Source organism: Schistocerca gregaria, chromosome 4 (assembly GCF_023897955.1).
Source record: "Schistocerca gregaria isolate iqSchGreg1 chromosome 4, iqSchGreg1.2, whole genome shotgun sequence".
Lineage (NCBI taxonomy): Eukaryota > Metazoa > Arthropoda > Insecta > Orthoptera > Acrididae > Schistocerca > Schistocerca gregaria.
The window spans coordinates 414,158,770-414,185,757 of NC_064923.1; the positions used below are offsets into that span (position 1 = coordinate 414,158,770).

The 26,988-nt window shown below is 40.0% G+C and overlaps 2 protein-coding genes across 3 annotated transcripts in view; one reads left to right on the forward strand and one right to left on the reverse strand.

The window, feature by feature from the left end:
* Positions 1-7,718, reverse strand: part of LOC126267077 (L-lactate dehydrogenase-like) — a 489,630-nt gene extending 481,912 nt beyond the window's left edge. The window contains exon 1 of one of the 2 annotated variants that reach the window (XM_049971938.1): positions 7,428-7,718. The gene's annotated coding sequence lies outside the window, so the exon portion shown is untranslated. The remainder of the gene's footprint in view (positions 1-7,427) is intronic. The other variant, XM_049971939.1, reaches the window with a different exon arrangement.
* Positions 1-26,210, forward strand: part of LOC126267078 (uncharacterized) — a 219,311-nt gene extending 193,101 nt beyond the window's left edge. The window contains exons 3-6 of the mRNA XM_049971940.1: positions 6,456-6,558; positions 6,749-6,774; positions 16,881-17,279; positions 23,578-26,210. Of these exons, the coding sequence (XP_049827897.1) occupies positions 6,456-6,558; positions 6,749-6,774; positions 16,881-17,248 (497 nt within the window). The 3' untranslated portion in view covers positions 17,249-17,279; positions 23,578-26,210. The remainder of the gene's footprint in view (positions 1-6,455; positions 6,559-6,748; positions 6,775-16,880; positions 17,280-23,577) is intronic.
* Positions 26,211-26,988: the final 778 nt, after the last annotated feature.

The following is a 26,988-nucleotide window of genomic DNA, read 5'->3' on the forward strand; positions in this document are numbered from 1 at the left end:
CATCTTAAAAGAGAACACTTGCTCGCTTTGGAGCACTGTAGATGGTATAGAACTGGTTGCACGCGATCTTATTGCCTCCACCGCTGACGCAAGCAGTGGTAGTGAAGTGGTGTGTATATGCCAGTCAGTTTTGTGGAATCTGCGCAGTAAGATGGATTTGCTTGGAGACGTGACAGAATGACTGCCCATGACCACTCTGTGAATGGAGTTGCCCAATTTGTTGGCGTATCATCGCAAGCTGTCTAACTTGCCTACAAGGAATAGTGTAATTCTTGGCGTAATAACAGAGCACGTAAAAATATTCCAACTGATTGGGACTGGAGAGGAGTATCACATACTGCCAATGACAATCGATTTCAAACCCGGTAGGCATCGCTGCTGTCAATGAATACAGATCCATCATAACCCGCTACCAAGCGAACATTGTGAAGGAAACTGCTTGAAGCAAACATCAGGGGCCAGATACGTCGAAAAAGGTCACTGCTCACAGCGGCACATAAAGATGCACGTATTCAAAGGGCCAAACAACACAGACAACTGACAGGGAGGCGTGTGGCCAGACGAGTCGTAATTTCGCCCCTTTCCTAATGATGCAAGGCGTCAAGTGCCACGACAACGCAATGAGGCGTTTGACCCTCGGTATATGGAAATTGTAGTTTAGGCTGAAGATACTTCTGCGATGTTTTGATGGTATTTTTCGTATCACAACTTGGGTCCGCTCATTCATGCTACCACTGACGTGGACCAGGATGTCTATTTCAACGTTCTCGGTAAGCAAGTGTTGCCCTTTCTTCCAAATCTTCATGATGAGTATACTGTAGACACCACTGTCTTCAAAGGTGACAAAAGCCGTGTTCACAAAGCCGCAAGCATACAGGGGATTCGAAAAATAATGTGAACACCCGTACTTACATGGGAATGGTTTATTAATAAGAGATTGGATCCCCATTTGCCCATAATACAGCTGCGATTCTTCTTGAAATACTGGAATATAATGATTGCATAGTCTCCAGTGAAATGTAATGCCACTCCTCGATCAGAACCTCTTCTAATTCCTATAACGATGAGGGAAGCGGAAATCTGCTCCAGAGTCTGCGCTCCAATACTGCCCACAAGGGTTCGATAACGCTCAAGCCCGGGAACTGTACTGCCCAGGGAAGACGTTGCAGTTCAGTTGCATGCTCCTCATACCACGATTGTATTGTCCTGGCTGTTGGAATGGGTGCATCATCGTCCTGAAATAAGGCATCATTGTTGGGCAACAACACTTTATTCAGGGAGTGCAAATGATCAGCTAAAATGTTCACATAATCATTGGGTGTGACACGGCCATTGAGAGTAATGATGGAACCAGCAGAATACCTGACATGGCTACCCACACCATCACACTTCCACCTCCATGCTTAACCGTTGGAGTCAAGCAGTGAGGATTCTAGGATTCTTCTGGCGTTCTCCAGATGTAAAGCCGTCCCGATGTTGCAAATAACGAACGCGTTGACTCGTCGGACCATATGACGTGTTTCCACTGATCAGTCGTCCACGATTTATGCTCCTGACGCCATGTTTTAAGCCTTCTTAGCGTTGGTTGTCGTCACTAATGGTTTCGGTCTAGCAACTCGTCATGTTTTGTGTAGGCTCTCATGGCTGTTGAAACAGTTGCTCTCGAAACATTCTATAAGTTCTTTGTGTTGGTTACTGATGCTCCAGTTAATCGGGCCCCCACCATCTGTCGCCTTTGGAACTCTGTCAGGTCTTTCATTGCACGTCGACCTCGGCCTCTGAATGCAAATACGAAGTGTGCACTACTCGTATACAAACTGAACTTATGCCTGGTCCGTACTGCACACCCGAGTCCAGCACGACGCGTGCCTTACCGGCGTTGTTGACCGTCACACACAATCACCCCATCACTAGCCCTGTTCACATTATTGTGCGTATCCCTTGTACATTCCTGGACTGACGAACAACCAGGCGCTGTGTCCCACCGAGAGAAATGGGGCAGCGTTTAGCACAATGGACTCGCATTCGCGAGGAAGACGATACAAATCAGCGTCCGATCATCCTGAGTTAGGTTTACCGTGATTCCCATAAATCGCTCCAAGCAAATGCCGGGATGGTTCCTTTGAAATGGCGCTTCTGAGTTCCTTCCCCATCCTCAAAAACAACCCGAGATTATACCCCGTCTCTAATGACTAGTTGTCGAAGGGACGTTAAACCTCAATTTTCCGTTTTTCGATTGCTCTGATAAATCACCCAATCTTAGTGTCCTAGAAAATGTCTGGGACTATTTGGAACAGCAAGTGAAACATCTCAGTTAACACCCTCACAGTATGGTAGTTCTAAAGGATCTAATAGTTCTACAGCATCTCACCATCAATGAGTGGTTTCAGCTGGATATGGCATAGCTGAAGAAACTTATGGGCTGTCATCCCCGCGAAATGAGGTCGTTAAGGCTGAAGGTGGTGTTATCCGGTATTAGTATGATCCTGGTGGTGACTAATTTTTTTCCGGTATTATCTGTAATCGCTTTCGTAACTTAAGTGAATGACTGAGGAATGATTTTGATGCTGACTACCTTAACAGAAGTAGGCACAAACAAAAGGCAGAGTCACTCGGTTCAGCAACCATTTCTGGAGATCGCTAACGTACATATTGTTCCGGTGGCGTTTAATCCCGAAGCAGCCAGTTAAAATCGCTACTGGAAGAAAATCATACGCACGAGATTTGGTTGGCAGGAGGATTGAAGGTTACGGTTTGCAAACCCTGTTACCAGATGTTATAACTATATTCTAACTTAAATTCTAAACTTCTCCCCAAGGTCTAATGAATTGAGAGAATTCTAAACTGTAAATGGTGATGCATCCGTCAGGTACGGTCAAAACTGACAGAGGAGATAGCTACGTGCTGTCGCCGGCTTTCAACTTTTCCATTCTCTCATTAGCAACTTAAATGCTGTACACTATAAGTACGCGCACACGTATCACAGTCATATACACTAAACGAATACATGTCACGTAGCAGTGTGCCATAAAATAAACAAATCCCGAGGTGAAATAACCTTCGCGTGCACCCACTCCCCCACTCACATTGACACACCACCGTTTGTCCACATCTCTCAATTATTCGGCGCAAGCCCCCTCGTTGATCCAAAAACGGACACGGAGTGCATGAGTAGCAAATAAATGGTTCCACTTGAGTCTGTCGCGGAACTTCTCATTCCGTCTGTATGTTCCTATCCAAAAATACTGACCTGGCTTGCGACAGGATGCATAGAAAAATAAACTAGAAAAGAACGTAATAGATGCTGTTCAGCAATTTTTTCTCAGTATTACTCGATATAGAGACGACTTATACTTGAATTCTGCGGTAAGAGACCATGTACTGGCGGTTAATGTTTAACATAGTTTTGGTTCCAAGAACGAGAAAAATCACACCTGGGCAGCAGCTCGAGTAAAATTTTAAATATTAATTGTAGAATAGACAGTCACATAATATAGCGGGGACAGTTTACTTTTGTCATATATTTTGCATCTGCAATAAATTATTAGATATCCTCACCTCAGAGTTAACAATAGTGTCATTAATTTAAACTTCTGTGTTGTAGACAGCAAAAACTATAAAAGTTTTAGGTATGCGTCCTGAAGACATGTCGGGACTTGAGGCACAAGAAAACAGGAAGTAATAAATAAAGAAAGGAAGCTAGAATTGGAAAAAATAAACATTACTAACACGTGTCTCTGAGACTCGAGTCGATAATGATAGACATTAAAAAACGAGAGAAAATTTGGAAATTCTGTCATTTAACGCTAGAAATCATAGAATAACGTGAAAATCTGAATTTCCCACTTTATGCTAACTTTATAAACACAAACGTGCAATACGGACACACAGTAGTATGGACTAACACGCAGTGGGAAGAAACCTCCTGTACAGTAACTATCTCCGTTTGTCTACTATTTCACAGTCAACAACTGCTATATTCTGTCCATCATAAGAATAACAAAGTAAACAAACACAAACGCGATGATTAGTCAGAAGCGGTAGCATACGTACAATGATTTTGTCACGCTTTTTAAGTAGATCCTACTTATGTATTAGATATCTTATTACTAAGTTACGTGAAATGAAATTTTTAGATATTCTAATGTATTAACAGCCTTCAACGGTTTAGACATGTAGTTTTTATTTAAAAAAATCGTGTTCAGTCATAGTCTCTGTGCCGTTATGCTGTGATTGTCGCGCTGTTAATATGCAATATGAAAATGACTGAGGCTGCTTCCTGCTCCGTAGGGAAACAAGCGTGTGGAACACGGTTAGAAAGTGCCGAGAAATAGGTTGTTCTTAATGTCTTTCATAAATTTACAGAAAAATATCGGCTTTGAAGTTCTCTGAAGGATTGTATCTGATACAGTTGAGATATAAATTCACATTGGATGTACAGCGGAATCAGTAACGTAGTAGTTGATAGTCTGAATACGTGCATTATTCATAAAAATGATGATGAATTTTAAAATTACAAGATGTAGGTATTTCAAATTGAACCAGAGACTGCCGTTGTGTGTGTGAGTTGCGTTGGCGTGAGCGTGTGTGTGTCGTCTATTTTTGACAAAGGCCTTGTTGAACGAAAGCTTAATTGTGACTGTTTTTGTTATGACTATCTGCGACTCACCATCTCCTCTATATGTTGTGTGGCAACTTTTCTTTTCATCATATTGTTACATTCCATCCTAGATTTTTCATTGTTAGACTTTTATCTATGTTCGCCATAAATCCCGCTAGGTGGCAGAACACTCCACAGAAATGCGAATTCACACACTATATAATAAAATTAGATCGGACATCAGTATCTGTAACAGTTATACTGAAAGTAAAACCTATTTTATAGGATTCTGAATGAGATGTGGAACATAAAGTTGTGGATTTTACCACAGAGTAATCCATTTAAGGCTCTGAGAACCATAAAATATATCATCGTGGATTGTGAGACTGTAGCACTTATTCGTGATTCTGACATCTGTTGATCTTGTGGTTTACCTTTACTGTAGGCGCACATTGTACCTATATTTGAACATTCACGAAAAGCTGTCTCACTGGTTATTCTGATATTCACTTAAATAGGTGGGGGGGGGGGGGGGTCGAAGAAAGTGTGTTTTTGGCCCTTTGACTCTAAACGCCTCATTTGTATTCTAGTCAAGTGGCCTTGTTGGTAGGTAGTACTACTTGAATTTAATCATTTTCGCAAACGGCAGTTTCTATTTGGAGTTGGTTGTCTACTGTGCAGGAATCAGCTTCCAACATTAACTATGTTGAATCTGTATTAAGCGCTAACAGAAAATAAAATTACCAGGAAAAGTTAGCCGCAAAAAAACTAAGGCATTCCAGATCAGATTCGTTGCCTGAGAACGTGACGAAATCAAATAAGCGTGACTACAAGCGAACATTTAAGAAAGAGGTGTATAATAAGCGAAAGCCGTTATGTGGGTGCCTGATTTTCAGCCCAGAAGTTAATTCGTTAGCTAATTAATTAGGGATCTTGTACGTTTGTCCGAAAAAATAAAAGAAGCACGAAAACTCCCACTTACACAAAAATGCGAAACGGAGAGTTGCGAAAGGTTAAACATTATTTCGTTCCCCTCATAGACTGTACTTAATTATGCACGAAACAACAAAATTCCACAAAACAATTCCTTTTCCAGACAAGTTATGCAAATTATTATTATTATTATTATTATTATTATTATTATTGTCAGCGGCTGAAGTTGTATAAATATGTTAATGAGCGTAACTGTTATACAGCAGGTGCTATTAATTTTCCACTCTCAAATTTATCTGAATTTCACAATTTGTGAACATTCAGAAAGTATATCTACGAGCTGCCGCTGGTCGTGTGGACTGGCGTATTGGGTAATTCAATGGAGGTGCACCAGCTGCACAAAGATGTACGTGTTTATGATCAAGCCAGGTTAATAGTATGCTGAATGATGTTTGTCAAATTATGATAATCTTTGTCGGAATTAGGTGATTTCAACAGCAGTCTCAGTCCTCATTTATAATAAATACTGTGGTAATGGCAGATGCAAGCTCGTCTTTCCTTGCGACAATTAACACTCCTCTGTCGAGTACATATCTTGATAGCTGAACATGCCGCACAATATTTTAGCAGAGAATTCATTACTGTCCAAAAGGGAAACGTCTGTGGCGTATCTGTAAACGGGCTTTTGTTCACACTGTCAGCATTCATTACCACAGTATTTTTCATAAATGAGGATTGAGACTGCTGTTGGAATGACCTAATTCCGACAAAAATTATCATTATTTGACAAACATCATTCAGCACACTACTAACCTGGCTTGATCATAAACACGTACATCTTTGTGCAGACACTAGAAAGAAGTACTTGTTCGTTACCAGACAATCGTACACAAGTAAATCAGTAAACCGTTTTGTGTTACAGATAACGAGACGAAGCTAGGATGGTTACTCACTCTCGCTATCGTATCGATAGTATCAGCAGCTGTTGGTGCCGTCGTTATGGTCACCGTTCTGCACTGTCGCAAGTAAGTTAACGTTAGCAAATACTTCCGTAGTCTTGAAAACGACCATCTACAGTAAATTTACCTCATATAATAAGTCTTAAACAGGCACGTTTCTGATGACTGTAGTTACAAATATAAGGAATTATTTCCGTAGTAATATTATAAATACCAATGATTATAGATTAAAGGTTTTTTATTTCTTTCTTTGCAGCAGACTGAAGAACCTGAGGTTTGGAGGTAAGTTGCACTCCAGACCTGAGCGGCGAAATTTAGATGTAAGGCTATACGCACGCGTAAGCTGTAACTGTATCACTGAATCAGGTTAACTGATTCTTCTGTCGCTTATTGGTACAACAGCTCCATAATTATATAGGAAAAACACACTATAGTGAATCTTCTACAGTACGAATTTTTTCTAACCGCTTTTCGGCTGACATGGCCGTCATCAGACTTGAACCTTCTATAGACGATAGCCTGCGATGGATTTGTCAACCGAAAACCGGTTAGCAAAATAAATCAGTGCAGTAAGAGCATATGCAATATGTGCCTTTCGGCTATAATCTCTGATTGGTTTTATGAATACATAAAAACAAAAAGTCTAAGAGTCAGCTGACAATTTCGCTGTAGAAATTTAGTACACATCTACTTCAGCTTTAATGTTAATATGGGTAGAAAATCTCGCCTGTATCGGTTTGTATGACGGTTCTCTCGTAACATTTAAATGCTTCTAGAAGCCAGGAGATATTTCCGATGTTGTATTTCAGGCCACGTAACAAAATTTAAGCGCATGAATTAAGTTCTGCAGTTGAAATACCGTGACATGTACCGATACACACGGCGTGAATTTAAGACCCATGTCTAAGGCAGCTCATTAATTTTCTATCACATACCTTTGATGATGTAAAGAAGGAAGAAACTTTAGATTTTCCCCGATTTCACAGTGTTCTTGTATTGCTAACGACTTCCCCAGACACTGATTTCTGTTTCCAAGTATTATATTCCACAGAGTTTACAAAACTCCGCTGTTTAAGCGAAGCATCGTTGATTTCACGAACAGGACAAAAGTATTGTAAGTGCAAATGTTAACTTTCAGAAGCCTCTAGTGTTTTCGCAAGTGTCTTGTAAGACTGCGATCGAAAGTAAAAAAAATGTTTAACGGTCATTTTATCCGTGTAAAGAATGTAAGTTAATATATTTGTGATACGATAGCCAAAGAAGTTTAAGACGGAACTCAAATATTACGGTGTATAAAGAGCACTTGTTTTCGTACATGAGCTGCTGAACTGCAATTAAAGGCGCTGATATTCTTTTAATATTTAGTAATAGTGAGAAAAATCAAAGACATGACTTTTCATCCATTTCACTAACTTTAATGGCGTATTGCAGAATACTTCATTTAGCCTACATATCCTAAACTCTACGGACTTTGCAGAATTTCAGCCTCGAGGAGATCGATCTTTCTAGATCTAAGGATCTTTTTGCTTTTCTTGCTGTTCTCTTTTTTTTAAGAATTTCAGATTAAACAATATATGCAGAACACAATATTATCCTTCCGATCGTGTCAATATTTATTACTGAACAGTGAATATATTTCACACTAAAATTTACTCGTGATTAGATGCGTACTTACCGCTACGCTCAAAGTCTTTCACCAATGAACCAAAACATTATTACCAGCTACTTATCAGCTTATTTGCCCGTCTTGGGACAGAGATACATCACTGATTCTGTTTATGAGGGCACCGACAGTTTGTTGGTAGGTTTGTGGAGGCAAGTGGTATTAGATGTCTATGCACAGGCCATGCAAATCGCATAAATAACGGGCCGCTGATTTACGTACGCGGTAATGGCGCCCGACAGCGACACGGATGCATTCTATTGGATTTACATCAAGCGAATTTGGTCATGGAGACATCAACTTGTTCACTATAATGCTCCTCAAACAACTGTAGGACACTTCACAGAGCAGACAAGCCTCCGAACCCCACGTTCTGTGGAGAGTCGTGGACGTCCAACCATTTAGTGCCTTGTAGTTTCACTGTCCTGCATCTTTCCGTAGACGCTTGCGACAGTAGCATGTGAGCATTCAATAAGCTTCGCCGTTTGCGAGATACTCGTTCAAGGGTCTGTGTCATAATAATCTATCGTTTGTCAAAGTCGCTTACCTCAATGGATTTTCCTATTTGGAGACCATATCTTTGCTCGGGTGATCCCCAGTCGCCGCCTGCTTCGCTTACATAGTTTTGTTATTACGCCACATGCCCGCAACACCACCAGGTGGCATCCAACGTGGCGGTGGGTAGTGGTCATAATGTTCTGGCTAATCAGTGCACACAACATACTAGTATTTTCTTTGGGAAAAGAATCTCTCAGTGTTCATCCAAAGTGAGAAGTCGTTGAATATTTCGACTACTATCAACGCATTTTGGTCGCTGTATTATTCAACTGATAGTGCTCGTAAATTTTTAAAACACCGCGGTTACCTATTAATCCGAACGGCATCCTAGCAATATCGTAATTATTTCCTTAAATATTTCCCTCGTCCCCCCCTCCTTGGTAAGCGATGTTTTATTTGGACAGTAGTGATGAAGTAAGCCAGTTTCGAATTCTAGTGTTTAAATCTTGAAGGTTAGGTAGAATTAACCAATAAGCTGCCATTGTCGGTAAAACTTGGGTAGCGCCACAGAAAACATTTTCTTTTTTTTACTCTACGTCGTTCCTTTCCTTGAAAAGTTCTAGTCAGCCTGTGTTTGAACAAAATTCAATACCCAGTTACTTTTAAACCTCTCGCAGCTCTTTCCATCAATAAATGTTCTGATATGGGAACATTCTGAAACTTAGCTTGGTAAACCGGACATGCGACTAGTCCCGGCAGAGGTTCGCGTCCTCCCTCGGGCATGGGTGTGTGTGTGTTTGTCCTTAGGATAATTTAGGTTAAGTAGTGTGTAAGCTAAGGGACTGATGACCTTAGCAGTTAAGTCCCATAAGATTTCACACACATTTGAACATTTTTTGAAACCGGACAAGTGAAGCAGTCGCTGCGACTTTATGTTCAGTGCTCTCATACATTTTCTCTCTGATTGGAACTACACCCAAGCATTTCCTAATCTAGCCTCTGTTTTAAATTATCGACGACACCGTAGAGATAACAAAGCCAAATTCTTTACAAACTTTCGCTTTCGACCTCCGTTTGCTGTCAGGACCGTCTTCATTTTGAGCGGAATAACTGTTTGTTTTAGTCCCCATTTCTCTGTCATTACGATTAGAAAATTAAATTTGTAGTACTGGTAATAACACTGAACACAACTAATCTATTCCGCGGATTCATTACTGAATTCTGACTCTAAGAAATCTGTAGGAGAAGCGGTGGGAATTAATTTCAGAATTGTAGTCCAAACGGTTCATGAGACGTAATCGTAAACCTCTATGAGCAACTCCATCATTACTGGCAGTGGATATGTACCTCCTGATAAAAATCCCCCATTGTGTTTGCGATGCGGAACTTCAGAGCCCATGTATTGTAAATTTGTGGCGCAGAAGAGTGGATTATCATCTTACAGAACCGTGCCTCATGGGTGGATTACGAAATATGAACAAATATGTCAGCTTTCGGTAACAGGTCTTCCACCAACGTTAGAGAACATTCGGTTAAAGAACGAAGGAGAATGTCAGATTTCTGCAGGCTCATAGTCGGGAACGTTCTGCCGTCTAGATGGATTAGTTGTGTTCTCAACATTGTGACATTACTCATAACTAAGAGGACTTGGAAGATGGAGAGTCTGTTATTCTCCAAGCTACCGGGAAAACAAGATGATGGTGTTAACAAGATGAAATTGCAGTATTACACCAGTCTGCGCATTCGTACACCTGGTGAAACACTTACAGAAAAACAGTAATGCTGGATGCACTGGAATGAATGTGATTGTTTGGACGAAAATGTTACAACGAACTGCTCTGTGAATCTAAGAAAAATGGACACAATCATATTGTAAAAATATACGTAGAAAATACGTACTTACCTATGCTGTAATCATTGGATGAGTTGATTTTGTGATCCGTTGTATATTCTCGTTTCAGAAATTTTAGCGGTGGTAGCTTTAGGTGAACTGTTCGGCATGTTGCCTTTTACTTAAATTAGTGGCTCTAAGCCTGTTATCCACTGATTACAAATTATCTTCAAGTTCTATCGTTGTACTCCTGGGTCTAGTGTTCGTAGTAATATAAAAATTATACGAAGGGCCACCATCTTGAAAAATTATGGGCTACGCACAGTATTTTGGATCACCAAGAAAGGAGATTTAGAATCAGAAGAACACATCGAACTCTGTTTATGAAAATGGAGAATTTTATGTAAAACTGAATAATAAAATTGAGATTAATAAACGGGCGTCTGCTGAGGTTTATCCAATAGCGAGCAAGTTCTTAAACAGACGTTTTTTTTTTATATCACTGATTGGTGAAGTTGAAGACGTATCACGCGCCAAGAGCTACATTTTTTAACGAGGAACACTATACTAAACGATCGATAATCATCCTGTCAATATATTTCTGGTAAATTACTCTCATACTTACAACAAGGTAAGTGTACTTCCTTAGTATAAACGAAGTACACCTTCGTAGGTTGTTGATGATTATGGACGCCATATTTTCTGAGTTAATGAACTGAAGTTACATCCATATGAGATTAAATCAGTCGTACCTAATGAATTAGGAAACAAAGCTAGACAATGTTCAAAGAACATATCTCTATACCAATAATGTCTGGATGACACTGAAAATTGAAAGTCACACACAGAAAATGGACATCAACAAAAACAACCAGCACAAAACGTCATTGATTAATACTCCTCAATTCAGAATCAAGAAACAAATTCTAAGAAACAGCTTACACAGCTTTGATGCCACTTGTAATACTCTGTTTACTTACAGAAATTTAGGTCTGACCATGTTAACGGATTTATTGCATCAGCTCCCTTTCTTCTATTCCTTGCTGTTGAGTGGCGTTATAAAGTTGAACAAAATGTGCGCAAAGTGTATCCCAGGGCCAACATCGAACTATGAATGTGGGAAACCTTCCAAAACCAATCTTAGATAGACAGATAAATATAACTCATTTCATACCCTAAGATTTAACAAAGATTTACGCAATATCATCTCAAACTGGGGAAACACACACCCTATCCCAGCTCCTGCGAACAAAATTTTTTTCGCTCTTGAAAGTTCACTAATTTATTCTTTTTTTCACACAGGATATGACTTTTTCTCTTTCCATCTGTTGCATTAGGGATCACACGTGAAACACAGATAAGCAGACCTACACTATACATAAAGTGGTGTGGTGTTCTTAAAGGTCCAATAAATTTGCTCTGCATTTTAAAACAAAATATACTTTCACCAAGTCACCACAGATCTTGTTTGTGCACGGAAGAAAGTTGAAATACTGTTATCATTAAGTTGTGGGACAGTGAGAGGGGAAGTGTCACTGTAAGAATTGGGACAGATATTGCCCAGATATAGTACAGCCAAGTTTGTGCTACTCTGGTACGGTAGGAGCAGCGCATGCCCTGGGAATTTGCGACTGTCTCTGCGTCCCAGTGTGCTCCATCAGCCCTTTCCTTCACATCGATAACAGCCATACGAGGAAGCAACAGAGACCATCTCGGCACTGTTCTGTGAAGGTCTGCATTCGTTTTGATTGACTCGGAAAGAATCGCCACAGGATTGAAGCAGCACAATTTTTCCTGAACAAGTAAACCGAAGTTGTACAGGTTTTCCCAGAAATACAGGCTAATTTGGCTACTCAGGGCACAAGCCTATCCACTTGGGTGGGCCATCACGCAAGCAACTGAATATTTTCTTTTGTTAAATACGGTTTGTAATTTCTAGGCTTATTTTGACCTCAGTGACTCCGCCATCTCCTTTTGAAACAGCAACGAATTATTTCGTCACACACACAGACTCTCTCTCTCTCTCTCTCTCTCTCTCTCTCTCTCTCTCTCTCACACACACACACACACACACACACTATATGATCAAAAGTATGTGGACAACCGCCCGTTAGTGGATATTAATCTGGAATGTGTCCAGTCTTCGACTTTTTGACTGCTTGAATAATGCTGTGGATACTTTCAGTAAGGTGTCTTGAATGTCGAGCCGAAAACAGAAAAGATGGTTATTTGGAAGTTGGGGTCTAAAGCGATGTAGACGTTCTCCTTCATCCCGAAGATGTTCCATTGGGTTCAGGACGGGCACTCTGGGCAGTCCAGTCCTTTTCAGGAATGTTATTGTCCACAAGCCATTGCCTCACAGATACTGTTTTATGAGAGGTTGCATTTCCACGATGATACTAAAAATGACCGTCTCCGAACTGCTCCTCTACTGTGCGCAGTACATAATGCTGTTAAATACACTACTGGACATTAAAATTGCTACACCAAGAAGAAATACAGATGATAAACGGATATTCATTGTGACAAATATATTATACTAGAACTAATATGTGATTACATTTTCACGCAATTTGGGTGCATAGATCCTAAGAAATCAGTATCCAGGAAAAACCACATCTGGCCGTCATAACGGCCTTGATACGCCTGGGCATTGAGTCAAACAGAGCTTGGATGGCGTGTACAGGTACAGCTGCCCATGCAGCTTCAACACAATACCGCATTTCATCAAGAGTAGTGACTGGCGTATTGTGACGAGCCAGTTGCTCAGCCACCATTGGCCAGACGTTTTCAGTTGGTGAGAGATCTGGAGAATGTGCTGGCCAGGGCAGCAGTCGAACATTTTCTGTATCCAGAAAGGCGCGTACAGGACCTGCAACATGCGGTCGTGCATTATCCTGCTGAAATATGGGGCATCGCAGGGATGGAATGAAGGGTAGAGCCACAGGTCGTAACACATCTGAAATGTAACGTCCACTGTTAAAAGCGTAACCAATGGAACCCCATACCATCACGCCGGGTAATATGCCAGTATGGCGATGACGAATACACGCTTCCAAAGTGCATTCACCGCGATGTCGCCAAACACGGATGTGACCATCATGATGCTGTAAACAGAACCTTGATTCATCCGAAAAAATGACGTTTTGGCATTCGTGCACCCAGGTTCGTCGTTGAGTACACCATCGCAAGCGCTCCTGTCTGTGATGCTGCGTCAAGGGCAACCGCAGCCACGTTCTCCGAGCTGATAGTCCATGCTGCTGCAAACGTCGTCGAACTGTTCGTACAGATGGTTGTTGTCTTGCAAACGTCCTCATCTGTTGACTCAGGGATCGAGACGTGGCTGCACGATCCGTTACAGCCATGTTCGGATAAGATGCCTGTCATCTCGACTGCTAGCGATACGATGCCGTTGGGATCCAGCACGGCGTTCCGTATTACCTTCCTTAACCCACCGATTCCATATTCTGCTAACAGTCATTGGATCTCGACCAACGCGATCAGCAATGTCGCGATACAATAAACCGCAATCACGATAGGCTACAATCCGACCTTTGCTAGAGTCGGAAACATGATGGTACGTATTTATCCTCCTTACACGAGGCATAACAACAACGTTTCACCAGGCAACGCCGGTCAACTGCTGTTTGTGTATGAGAAATCGGTTGGAAACTTTCCTCATGTCAGCACGTTGTAGGTGTCGCCACCGGCGCCAACCTTATGTGAATGCTCTGAAAAGCTAATCATTTGCGTATCACAGCATCTTCTTCCTGTTGGTTAAATTTCGCGTCTGTAGCACGCCATTTTCGTGGTGTAGCAATTTTAATGGCCAGTAGTGTATGTTCATATCCTTCAGCATTGGGAGTTTCCTTACGCGCAATAAGGAAACCACGTAACCACGGGAAACACCCCCGTACCGTAAAACCTCCTCCTCTATACTTCACTGTTGGCACTACACGTGATGGCAAGTAACTTTATCCAGGCAACTGCAAAACCCAAGCACTCGGGATTGCCACACGTTATCAGTCGTCCCCTGTCCGGTAGCATCGCTCTTTACACCACATCAGTTATCGCTCAGCGTCGACTACAGAAAGTTTGGCTTCTGACGTGTTGCTCGACCATTGTACGCCGATCTTTTTAACTCCATACGCACAGTCATTGTCCTCGCCGGACTGCTGGTAGCCCTTAGGAACTGGCGAGTGATTCTTTCCGCTGATTGTATGCGACTTTTTTAGAGCGACCCTCTGCAACGCTCGAAGATCACTGTATGTCAGAACTTAAGGTGTACCTGGTCTTGATTTAGCTGTGGTTGTTGCTTCGCACTTCTACTTCAGTATCACATCACCAGCAGTGTACTTGGTCGTCCTTAGAAGGGTTGAAATGTCCCTGATGGATATGCTGCTCAAGTAATGTCCAATGACCAGTCCACGTTCTAAGTCATTGAGCTCTCTTGACCTACCTATTCTGCTGTTACTACTTCCCCACTGACATCGACTGCCTGTCTCCTTTTATACTGGAGGGTCCGTCTCTCGTAACATCTTGTGGTCAGTTCCGCATTACATAGAAGGGTCTGGAAATTTTGATCAGATACTGTACATGTGTAAACACGCAAGTAGTCAATAAAATTCTCCTGGGTCTGTGACCGCATTGCCAATGTTCCTCCTTTCTAACTGCTGAATGAGAAAAGTTTGGTTCTTATACATATCGGCAGGGGAGGCTGTCATCGACCTCTGTTGGGCTACTGAGGATGAGACCTGTTACACGTCTTTTGTTGGTGTTTTCATTATTTATTTTCATGGAGGAAACAGGAGTTTTTCATTGGTATTTGCTTTATCGCTCGCCACTTGTGGAAAGAAGCGAATGGGAAACGGACGGCAAAGAAAACGTCCTGAGGAAGGGCGTTACAATAACGACCGAAACGTCGGAAGGCTCTCACATTGTCAATGGAGTCACGGAACCAGAAAAATTTTATTGGCTGTGACAATGGGAGCGGAAGCCTACGCTTACATAAGTAGATGTTAAGCTGCGCCATTGTTAGGGTGACCAGACGTCCGGATTAATCCGGACATGTCCTCCTTTTTAGCTCTTTGTCCGGGGTCCGGGCGGATTTTTACAGTGTCCGGCTTTTTCGGAAAGTTGAGCGTAATACAGTTAAATTTACAATTCGTCCCGTTCTATTGCTCTTTTCTTAAATACTTTAAGTATTGGCACAGCCTTCGTGATAAACACGCGCGAAGGCGGTGTTAGTAGGTGGCACCAGGATCGTCGATGTTATCGTTGATCTACCTATTAGCGAATGCAAATATCTACTACTACTACTACTACTACTACTACGTGATCAGGCCCAGTGGACCGCACGCATCTACAAGTTTCCTCCTCTACTATATTCTGTCCATTGCTGCTATCCGCCATCCATTCACATCCTCTGACACTTGGTTTAAATCTTCATAGAGTCCGTCCCTCCAGCGCGTCTTGGGTCTCCCTGGTGGTCTCTTCCCTGTTGGTGTGAAATCCAGGAGCTTCCGAGGCTATCTGTGATCCTTCATCTGGGCCACATGGCCGGCCGACTGCATTCGTTTGGCTTTGACAGTTCCTGCTATGTTGGGCTGTTGGTATAGTTCCTCGAGCTCTTGGTTGTATCTGATCCTCCATTCCCCTGTATCTGCATCCAGAATCGGACCGAAGATCTTCCGAAGCACTTTTCTCTCAAAAACAAGGAGCTTATGGAAGTCCTGTTTCCGGATACTCCATGTCTCACAGCCATGTAGAACAACAGGCCGGGTCAGGGTTTTGTACAGTCGAATCTTGAACTGTCTGGAGAGATATTTGGAACGAAGCAGTTGTGTTAGGCTGTGGTAAGATCGGTTTCCTGTTTGTATTCTGGCATTGATTTCTGTCATTGTTTTATTTCATTGTTTTATAGTCATTCAATTTATTTGTATTCGGAAGGTTAAAATGCAGTTTACATGTCGTCAGCTGCTGCTTGAATTGTAGATGTTGGTAGCGGTGCGTCGAATGAAATGAGGTAAATGGTCATACGTTTTTCGCTTTGTAAACAATTCCATATTGTTGACATAACAAAATAATTGACGCCACACTGTCACCACAACAAATATTTATATTTTTTTTATATTGCTCATTTAACCACCACCAGACCATCAGTAACAATTAACTACAAGTTTTACGGGAAATTCCCGGCAGTCACGTGACTTGTCCAAAGCTGACGGGTGGTATCCTCATCCGCAGTTGACCCGTTTGATGTATCCTCCTTTTTGAAGCTGTTTGTCCTCCTTTTTGCATCTGGTCACCCTAGCCATTGCCGAGCGGATAAATGTGCTGCGCTTGCCTCATTTAGCAGAGAAATGTGTCTGACGCGCGCACCCGTTGCCGTTACAGGCGTGTGCTCCTCCAGGTCGAGCCAAAGAGCGCGCGCGCCTGCGCCGGCAGCGCCAGCAGCGGCGGGCGCAGAGCTAGCGACGCGGCCGTCGCCGGGGAAAGTGGCGCCCTGCGAGAGCGCCTGCCGCGAGAACCACTACACGCTGCACGAGGACGCCGTGTACGCGGAGCTTGACCGCGACTCGACCGCCTTCCACAACGGCGCATACACCGGCTCCGACACCGAGCCCAGCAGCGCCTACTACTCGGACCTGTCGGCGGCCGACCGCGACCGCCCTTACGAGGCTGTCGCCTGGGAAGGCCAGCCCAGCAGGCCGGCTCTCTCGGCCATCACCGAGACCCTCACCGTGCCTTCAGACTACGTCTAGCCCACAGCTGCCGATTCTCTTGCGATGTTAGGTACTTAACTTGTTTAACATTGGGACCTTACCTACTATGTCCGCTTAATGTAGTCGCCTGCAGTTCGACGACTGGTTTGATGCAGCTCTCTGTGTCAGTCTATCTTGTACAAATATCCTCATAATTACTGCAACTTACATCCACCTGAACCTGTGTTCTGTGGTCAAATCGTGGTCTTCCTTACAAATTTTTTCCCTCCGTACCTATCTCCTTTGCGAAGTCAACTATTCCCTGATGTCTCAGAGTGTGACCCATCAACTTAGTCTTCCCAGTTCAGTTTGCCACATCTTCACTAATTTCTCGATCTATCCAACTACAGGACGAACCCCTAACTCAACAGATAAAATTTCCATGTTGTTCAGGTTATTTTCTGTGTATTCATCCCCTTTGACAATGTTGACTGGAACATTCTCTTTCAAATTTTGAAGGTGGCAGGGGTAAAATACAGAGAGCGAAAGGCTATTTACAATTTGTACAGAAACCAGATGCCAGTTATAAGAGTCGAGGCGCATGAAAGGAAAGCAGTGGTTGGGAAGGGAATGAGACAGGGTTGTAACCTATCCCCGATGTTATTCAATCTGTATATAGAGCAAGCAGTAAAGGAAACAAAAGAAAAATTCGGAGTAGGAATTAAAATCCATGTAGAAGAAATTAAAACTTTGAGGTTTGCTGATAACATTGTAATTCTGTCAGAGACAGCAAAGGACCTGGAAAAACAGCTGAACGGAATGGACAGTGTCTTGAAAGGAGGACAATGGAATGTAGTCGAATTAAGTCGAGTGATGCCTTGGGAATTAGATAAGGAAATGAGATTAGGAAATGAGACACTTAAAGTAGTGAAGGAGTATTCCTATTTGGGGAGCAAAATAACTGACGATGGTCGAAGTAGAGAGGATATAAAATGTAGACTAGAAATGGCAAGGAAAGCGTTTCTGAAGAATAGAAATTTTTTAACATCGAGTATAGATTTAAGTATCAGGAAGTCGTTTCTGAAAGTATTTGTATGGAGTGTAGCCATGTATGGAAGTGAAACGTGGACGATAAATAGTTTAGACAAAAAGAGAATAGAAGCTTTCGAAATGTGGTGCTGCAGAAGAACGCTGAAGGTTAGATGGGTAGATCACATAACTAATGAGGATGTATTGAATAGAATTGGGGAGAACACAAATTTGTGGCATAACTTGACTAGAAGAAGGGATCGCTTGGTAGGACATATTCTCAGGCATCAAGGGACCTCCAATTTAGCATTGGAGGGCAGCGCGGATGGTAAAAATCGTAGAGGGAGACCAAGATGAATACACTAAACAGATTCAGAAGGATGTAGGTTGCAGTAGGTACTGGGAGATGAAGCAGCTTGCACAGGATAGAGTAGCGTGGAGAGCTGCACCAAACCAGTCTCTGGACTGAAGACCACAACAACAACAGGGTTTCAGTTTCCAGAAACACTAAAACACATATTTTTTTAATTTGCAACCAAGAAGTCAGGTACCAATTTTCATAGATGTAGCTTTAAAAATACTTTAGTAGTTCCTTAACAATGGTGTACTAAATAAAAGCTTTCACCCAATAGGGTTAAATTTCTAAAAATACTGAAAAGTGTATTTCCTTCTATCTGACATAGAAACAAAATACCAATTTTCGTAGATCCAACTTCAAAATTGCCTTAATAGCGACATTTTATAAGTTTCTGCCCTTAGCAGTTTGGGCTGGGCTATGACCAGTCAGACAGGCAGGACATACAATATAGGATTTTTTCAAAAGAACTTTAAAGCTTTAAAAATTCATTTAAATTTATTGGAGGAAGATATAGAGTTGGTTTATTGTTATTTTGTAGGGAAACACTTCAAGTTTTTCTACTTTAAAGTAAAGATGTTATATGTGACTTCCGCTGGTTATCCTGCACACATCCCATCAGAAGTCAATTTCTTCCCAAAATCGTTGTAGCATTGCAGGTGTAACTTGCTCAGTGGCGCATAAATTCTTGCTCTAAGTTCAGATAGAGAAACCAGCACAGGAGGTACAAACAAGATATCCTTGACGAATCCCCATTTTAAAAAAAAATTGAAAAATAGAGTGGTGTCAGGGCTGGGAAATGTGGAGGCGATGCAATTGGCCCATCACGGCCAATCCATTGACCTGGAAAGCAGTCACTTAGAAAATCCTAGACATCAGCCAGATAGTGAGGTGGTGCACCATCTTGTATGAAGTAAACATTTCGTTCTCGGTCATCCTCAGTAATCTGTGGTATCAAACATTGTTGTAACATATCCAGGTACACTATCCCGTTGATGGATCTCTCCTGAAAAAAAGGGCAGTACACTATGTTCTTGCTCAATGCACAAAAAACGTTCAATTGAGAGCCATCACGAACATGTTGCAATGTTTGATGTGGATTTTCACTGCCCCAAATCCTAGAGCTAGGATTCGACTCATCAGAAAAGATGATTTTGTCCAAGAAGTGCTCATCCTCATGTAATCAATTTAACATATCCACACAGAAGTTCTTGTGAGCAATTTTATCAGTGTCTTTTATTGCTTGTATGATTGTCAATCTGTATGGTTTCAAATGAAAATGGTTTCACAACACACGTCAAACAGTCGTATGTAGGATTTGCAGCTCACGAGATGCACGCTGGGTTGATTTCATAGAGCTGTTGACAGAACATTGCCTCTCTCGCTCAACAATGTCATCAGATGTGCTTGGATGACCTGATGATTTCTCATGTCGCACTGAGCACTTTGTTTCCAAAAAACATTTGTCACTCATAAATTGTAGGCCTGCTAGGAGGATCTTTAGTGTACTTGGTACAGAAATCATGCTGAACTGTTTCCACTGACTTCGATTCTTCAAACCAAAATACACAGCTAGCACATTCAGGTCCAGTGATTCGGCACTAGCAAAATACACATGACAAAACTTGATGTATTTCCCTACAAATTGAAACAACGATCACCTCTATATTATAAATTAATTTATATAAATTTTCAAAGTTGTAAAGTCCTTTTTGAAATGCGCTTTGTATTATGTTTGTACATGGAGAATTTACTTGCACCAAAAGTAATTGGATAAAAGTGCAGAAATTAAACAATTATTTATAAAATGCAATTTTTATTCTGTAAGGAAATAAAATACACAATGGACTAACACTGAATTATGTGCTTCTCCAGTTATGTGAAAAAAGGAAACAAAAAGATGTTGTCAGCTCCCAGTTTCTCTCTTAAACATTCATTTATGTTTCATTCCATACCAATGCTCTCAATAATACTGGTGATCCTACCATTTACTATATCATTTATGTAGTCTACCAAAACAACTGAACCATAGTTTTCATAGAGTGCATTTCTGTTGACAGTATACAGTGTGTGTCTTTTGGAAACAAACTCATTTGATTTACTCATTTGATTTACTCATAATACCTGTTCTTGATAACAGTAGTGTCCACTCTTCACTTGCATTTACTACTGCTTGATTCTGTCTTGAATTTGTTTTTCTGGCAGTTTTACTTGTACAGTACAAGTACTGTGGATAGGTTTACTGCTGAAGAGTTGTCCAATATGCACCCCGTGTATGGATTCACTGAACACAGTGGAAAAGTGGCACAATGACACTGTGCCTAGCCTCTCCCACTGTTACAGAAACCACATGAAATACTTTTGCATATGTCCAAGGATCAGTTCATTACTCCATTTCTTGTGTTGTATGTTTTGGTGATTCCAAATCACAGGCTTTTTTACTGTTGTGGAGATATTTTTGCATACAAATGGTTAACTTGGGAAAAAATTAAAGTCGCCATCTGTCCAAAGGTCGATTTGGCCAGCAGAGTGCCTTTACTAGGCATGCTCCTGTTGGACATAGTAAGACCTCGCCCTCCTACATCCTTTCAACTGGTTTACACAGCCAATTTTAGGATGACTTACAGTTTAACATTGACTATGAACCACAATTTGAATCAGCATTTTTCAAATCAATAAACATTGGCAGTAGTTAAGGAGGTGAGAGTTATAGTAAAAATCCTGGGGCTGTCCGGGCATCAAATACAAGACTTTTGAATTCTGTGTCTGGCACTTTGTCGCTGAGCTGTTGAGTAAGAAATGAGATAAATCATAGTTACATTCGTTCTCCTCAACAAGCCACCAGAGACCACCTCCCTATTATGCAGAAATACTCTGAAAATATCCTTGAATAACCTCTAAGATTTTGTTGGTTAGCTGGGGTTCACTCTGTACAGTCTGATTTAACTTATCTGACAACTTGCATTTAAGGTGGAAAGCTGCAATGTTGTGATGAGTACTATCTGCAGGCAGCCACCACAACATTCTGCTCTCCATGGTGATACAAAATGACTATATAATCTGTGCCTGCTACAAAAATTGTGTGAAAATAAATGTGAAGCTCATGTATGATCTATATCTCTATGGTTCATTTCAAAAATTTGTTTTTAATTTTAATTGGAACTGCACTGAGGCTTTTTTCTTGGAGTAGGTGAAAATTTTGCATTTCGAAAATGTTTTTTTTTTTTTCAATAATGATTTGCACAGTATTGGTGGCAACACATTGGAAGCAAACTACACTATGCTCACAGTGGTTTGGAGCTTACGGTAATAATTTATCATACTGGATGTCAAATATCAACCACTTTAAATTGGATTGTACTACTTCTCCAAACCAGACTTCAAAATCTTCTACTCTCTTCTTGTCTGTATTGATTTTGTCCATGTTCCACTTACACATGAAGGTAAATTTACAATAGGTATTAACAAATTTTCATACAATTTTTTCTTGCTATTGACTGTCTGCCTTTTACAGCCTGTTTTCTTCAGCCATTGTCAGTTATCTTGCTGCTTAAATAACTAAACAAATCTACTGTTTTTATTGTCTCAGCATCATCTGATTAAATATCACATTTATGATTCTTATTGTAATGCTATCCATGTTCATCTAGTAACTTCTTTTCAAAACACTATCCATACTGTTCAACTGATCTTCCAAGTCTTTTGCCATCTTTGACATAATTACGCTGTCATCAGTAAATCTCAAAGTTTTTACTTCTTCTCCCTGAACCTTAAATCCATTTTCCAAATTTCACCTTTATTTCCTTTACTACCTGTGCAACATACATATTCAATAAACGTAAGGGGTAGGCTACAATTCATTTTCACTCCTTTCTCGACTATTGCTTTCCTTTCATGTCCTTTGAGTTTTATAAGTGCAGTTTGGTTTATATAAATGTTGTAGATAACCTTTCACTCCCTTTATTTTATACTTGTGAACTTCATAATCTGAAAGAGTGTATTTGAGTCAACATCACGTCTTCTTCTCATATTCTTCAGTTGTATATGATTACCTCCTTTAATGGTCTCTCTACAATCTCACCTCTTTCTTAATTTATCTAATGATTTGTTTTGTATTCAGTGTCATCTCATTATTATTTTTAGTATTCCATTTTCTTTCATTCGTTTGACATGGTCTCTCCATTTACTTCTCAACTTTTGAATCTGTTTATTAATAAGGCAACTCCCAGTTCTTGCCATACCACTGTGTCCTTTATTCTGTCTAATGGGTTAAATTCAGGCTCTTCTTAAAAACCTGATCTTTGCAACTTGTATTCTGCATTACTGTCAATGTCTCTCTGCCATATAGTGAGAGCAGATTACTGACTATGTTTTACAGAACTTTAATTGGGTTTCTTTTTATCATCTATTAATTCAATGTTCTGCATGTGATCCCACTGGCACAACAAAATCTTCCCTTTTCCTTCAATGCTTCTCTTTCATGAAGAAGAAAATATTTTTCGAGAAGTTGAACTCATATACTATATTTACTGACTGTTTATTGGCACTTTACTTGGGACTGGTCCTATTACATTACACAATATTCCATGGATCCAATGGAAATGAGTCTCTGGGATAGGGAGGAAAGTCAAAGGTGTTGTTTTATTGAACACAACATTATAATATTACTCTAGTAGAATTAATTATAGAATAACCTAAAACATTAACTTTAAGAGTTTCTGTCAATTAACTCTATGTCAAATAGCAGTTAACGACCAGAAAGATCTTGAATTCAAGTGTAAATTCCACCACTTCATCTACAAGACATGTAATATACTCAGGTAACTTACTGAATACACGTGTACACATGTGACTTGCTCCTTTCTCTGCCGGATGTTCTAGAACTAACTCCAGATATAAGATATTATAGCTTGTTTTTATACTCCTGTAAGTAGCGTTTCATCAAAAAATGTTTCATTTTATTTGAGGCCTGTATTACCTCTATCCTATGTACATTGTTTTCCAGAGATGAGGAGAGCTTCAAGACATCGGATGACACTTTTCTAGTATCAACGAGGACTAGCGGTGTTGCCCTGGAGCTTACATCAGTACAGACAACTCTTGTCATGCTGCAGTTTTTTTTCCCGGATGAATAATGCTATTTCACAGTGTTGTGTAACTGACAGTGGCTCAAGAACCACATTTGAAACATTTTGATTGAAACCTCTACGACATCATCATCAGTCTTTCACATCTCGGATCATCAGGATATCTGGCAACTTAGTTGGGTGGCATCCTCTGCTTTTTGTGTGTTTCACTTTCCACCTCTACAGAACCACCATTCTCACTCACATGTTCTTCCATAAAAATTAAAGTGACTACAATAACGTTGACGTAGGTGACCAGTGTGAACTGCTGGCACTATCCTACTGTACTCAAGGAATCACTGGACTGTGATATGGAGGGGCATGTATCCAGGTCCATTGCTTTGAAGTATGACATATAAACGTGTGCTATGGAGTTGTTATAAAAATCTATAAAATCACCTCTTTGAGCAAAGTTCTCTCTATTGTTTCCTCCAACCATTACCCATATTAGAGATCTGGGATTTCCTGTGCTTATACAGTTTGCCTCTGGATGTGGGACCACCTAGTTTCTGGTCATCCTCTGCAACACTATGTATTTCCCATAAGCATTTTGCAAGTGATACTTTTTAAAGATGAATCTCAGTAACAGTATTTGTGAAGAATGGATTTTTCTCTCTGCAGCAGAGTGTGCATCAGTATGAATCACAGCAGATAAAAGTTGTTTGCTAGATCTGGACCTGAACTCAGGTTTGAGTCCTAGTCTGGCATACAGTTTTAATCTGGCAGGAAGTTTCAATGTGTCTGTAAAATTGCATCTACCATAAGTATACAGATTTGTTTTTCTGACTTGTTTAGGAAAGAAATAGTGTGCTCTAAATAGCAATATCCTCAATAGTGCCACACGATAAATATGAATAACTGATTAAATTGGTACCAACCACATACAGGATGCACGAGTCACAGACAGGAGCAATTAAAAGAATACTAGAAATATTTAATCTTTCGAACAAAGTCCTTCCTCAGAGGCAGAAACCTCACACATTCACACAACTTTGTTGTTGTGCGAGCTCTATTTCTGAGGGATGACTTTGTATGAAGGCTTAAATAGTTCTACTGTTCTTTCCATTGTACCTGTGTGGGACTCAACACTACCTCTATATGGTGAGTAGCAATCTACCCTTAGCATGTTGTTGTTATTCCAACTTAGACTTTCTATTGTGTGGATAACTGATTAAACATATTTATCTGGCATACTCCTACAGTTTTACACAGAAGTGGTGCAAACTTTGTACTACTGTACAGTAATCTGATATCTCCTATAAAAACAGCATTTCACCATACAAATACAATCAATTCTTATCTAATGTGTTAATCACTAGCTGCCATAGGCAGCAACTCCAGTAATAAAGCAATGTATTTTCCAAGAATTTGTCTAATTAATGCTCAAATACATGAGTCAATATAGACACTGATGTAAATATCTTTATAAAACATTTTATGCACCTGTAATATGAGAGCTTGTCATGTAATATTTTTTTTTTTTTTTTTTTTTTTTTTTTTTTTTTTTTTTTTTTTTTTTTTTTTTTTTTTACTTCTACATCTGAGGGAAGTAGTAAGGGTTGTGATTTCTTGTTCATATTTATTCGTGACAGTTTATTGACAGATTAACAGTTCTAAATTTTGAATACTCTTAGTGAGTACACACTTGTATACCACATTGTTAGCAATTGACAATATATCACACTTACTTCTTGCACAGGTTATTCACAATATTTCAAATAGGAAATTGTATATTTCAGTCACATTTTAATTTTATACAGAAACTGTCGATTTTGAATCATTCAAAATTTCTTCAGCTCCCTTTCCCATCACAGTAGACAATCAAACGTTTGGTTTTTTTTATTATTTTTTTAATAGATATATTATCTACGAAGAATATTTTCCACCTACAAAAATTTGTGCTTTCAATTCCATCACACAACATAGGGCACAAACAGACATAGATTTAAATACAAGAGAACTTAAATAAATGCTGACAGAATAAGATACCAAACCAATTTGTTTAACTTACATGAAGAATCTATGGATGAATTTAATCACATAATACTACAAACTTAAAATAATTATTCAGTGAGTCACAAACAGGGAAAAAATTATAAGTGTATGCTAAAACACAATATTTCCTGTCAGTTATGTAACTAAAGGCTGAAAGTGGCTTCTGATATTCGTAATAGAAGTAAGAGGCACAGACTGCTTATGTTATGCAAGTGTAATCCAATACACACTGCAGAAAAATACTATTCATAATATGTTTGTTTTTACATCTGGTCACAAATAGACCAGCATAACCAACAAAAAAAAATCAACAATAATTTGACGGTTTTTGAAGATGCATATGCTGCACAAGACATTAATCTTCAACTTTTATCTGTAGAAAAGATCTGACATTTTTTTTTCTGTCCTAGCAAGACTGAGGAATACGTTCTGAATTGGACTGTAAATATATGTAATTACTTCTCTTTGTGACTTATGTAAACTGTTTTTTAAATAAATGTAAATATTTTTAAAACTATTACATGCAGACATAAGAATAATATTTCATTCTATTACATTACCAAAATTATGTTGCGAACAAAGTGTGGTTACACAAATTTTTGTACTTATCCACTAAAGGAGGAAGAAATACAAGGAAATAATCCAAACAATCTCTCACAAAATCTCCTTTAAGGTGTTTTATTTTTTGTAATTCTGACACTATGATTGACAAGTAATATTTTTCTTTTAAAAGTCCTCTATGCCACTCTGTTTCCCCATGTCTTTGTTGCAGATCAGACTGTAAGCTGTATGAGAAAGTAGGGTTCATGTAAAATCCTAAGTGTCAGTACTTTTTCAGCAGTTATTTATCTGAGCATCAATTTCCAGTTGCCAAAAATTCCTCAGTAATATGATCCATTATGTAAATCGGTGCGTGTATCCATGAGGGGTAATTGCTAGCCTTTGCCATTTGCAACTGTACCACAGTTATTATGGGCAAAAAGTACAATACACCACACCACACACTGCAGTGTAATGCTCCAGAATGGATTCAACAATATATTCACTAAGAAAAATGAAAGTCAAAGAGGGATGCATATTACACCAGATAGAGCAGCTGTATTGTACAGAGTGGTAGCAAACTTTTGTATTACATTCAAATTTACTGGCTTTTTCAAACTACTTTACACTACACTCTGTTCTTGTGTCCATCATTAGTAACTACTAATTTTACTATGCCCCTCGCCCTCCCCAAGAGTATTCTGACTGTTACACACATTCACCAGTCTTTACCTGCAGGAAATATCTGTCCTTTC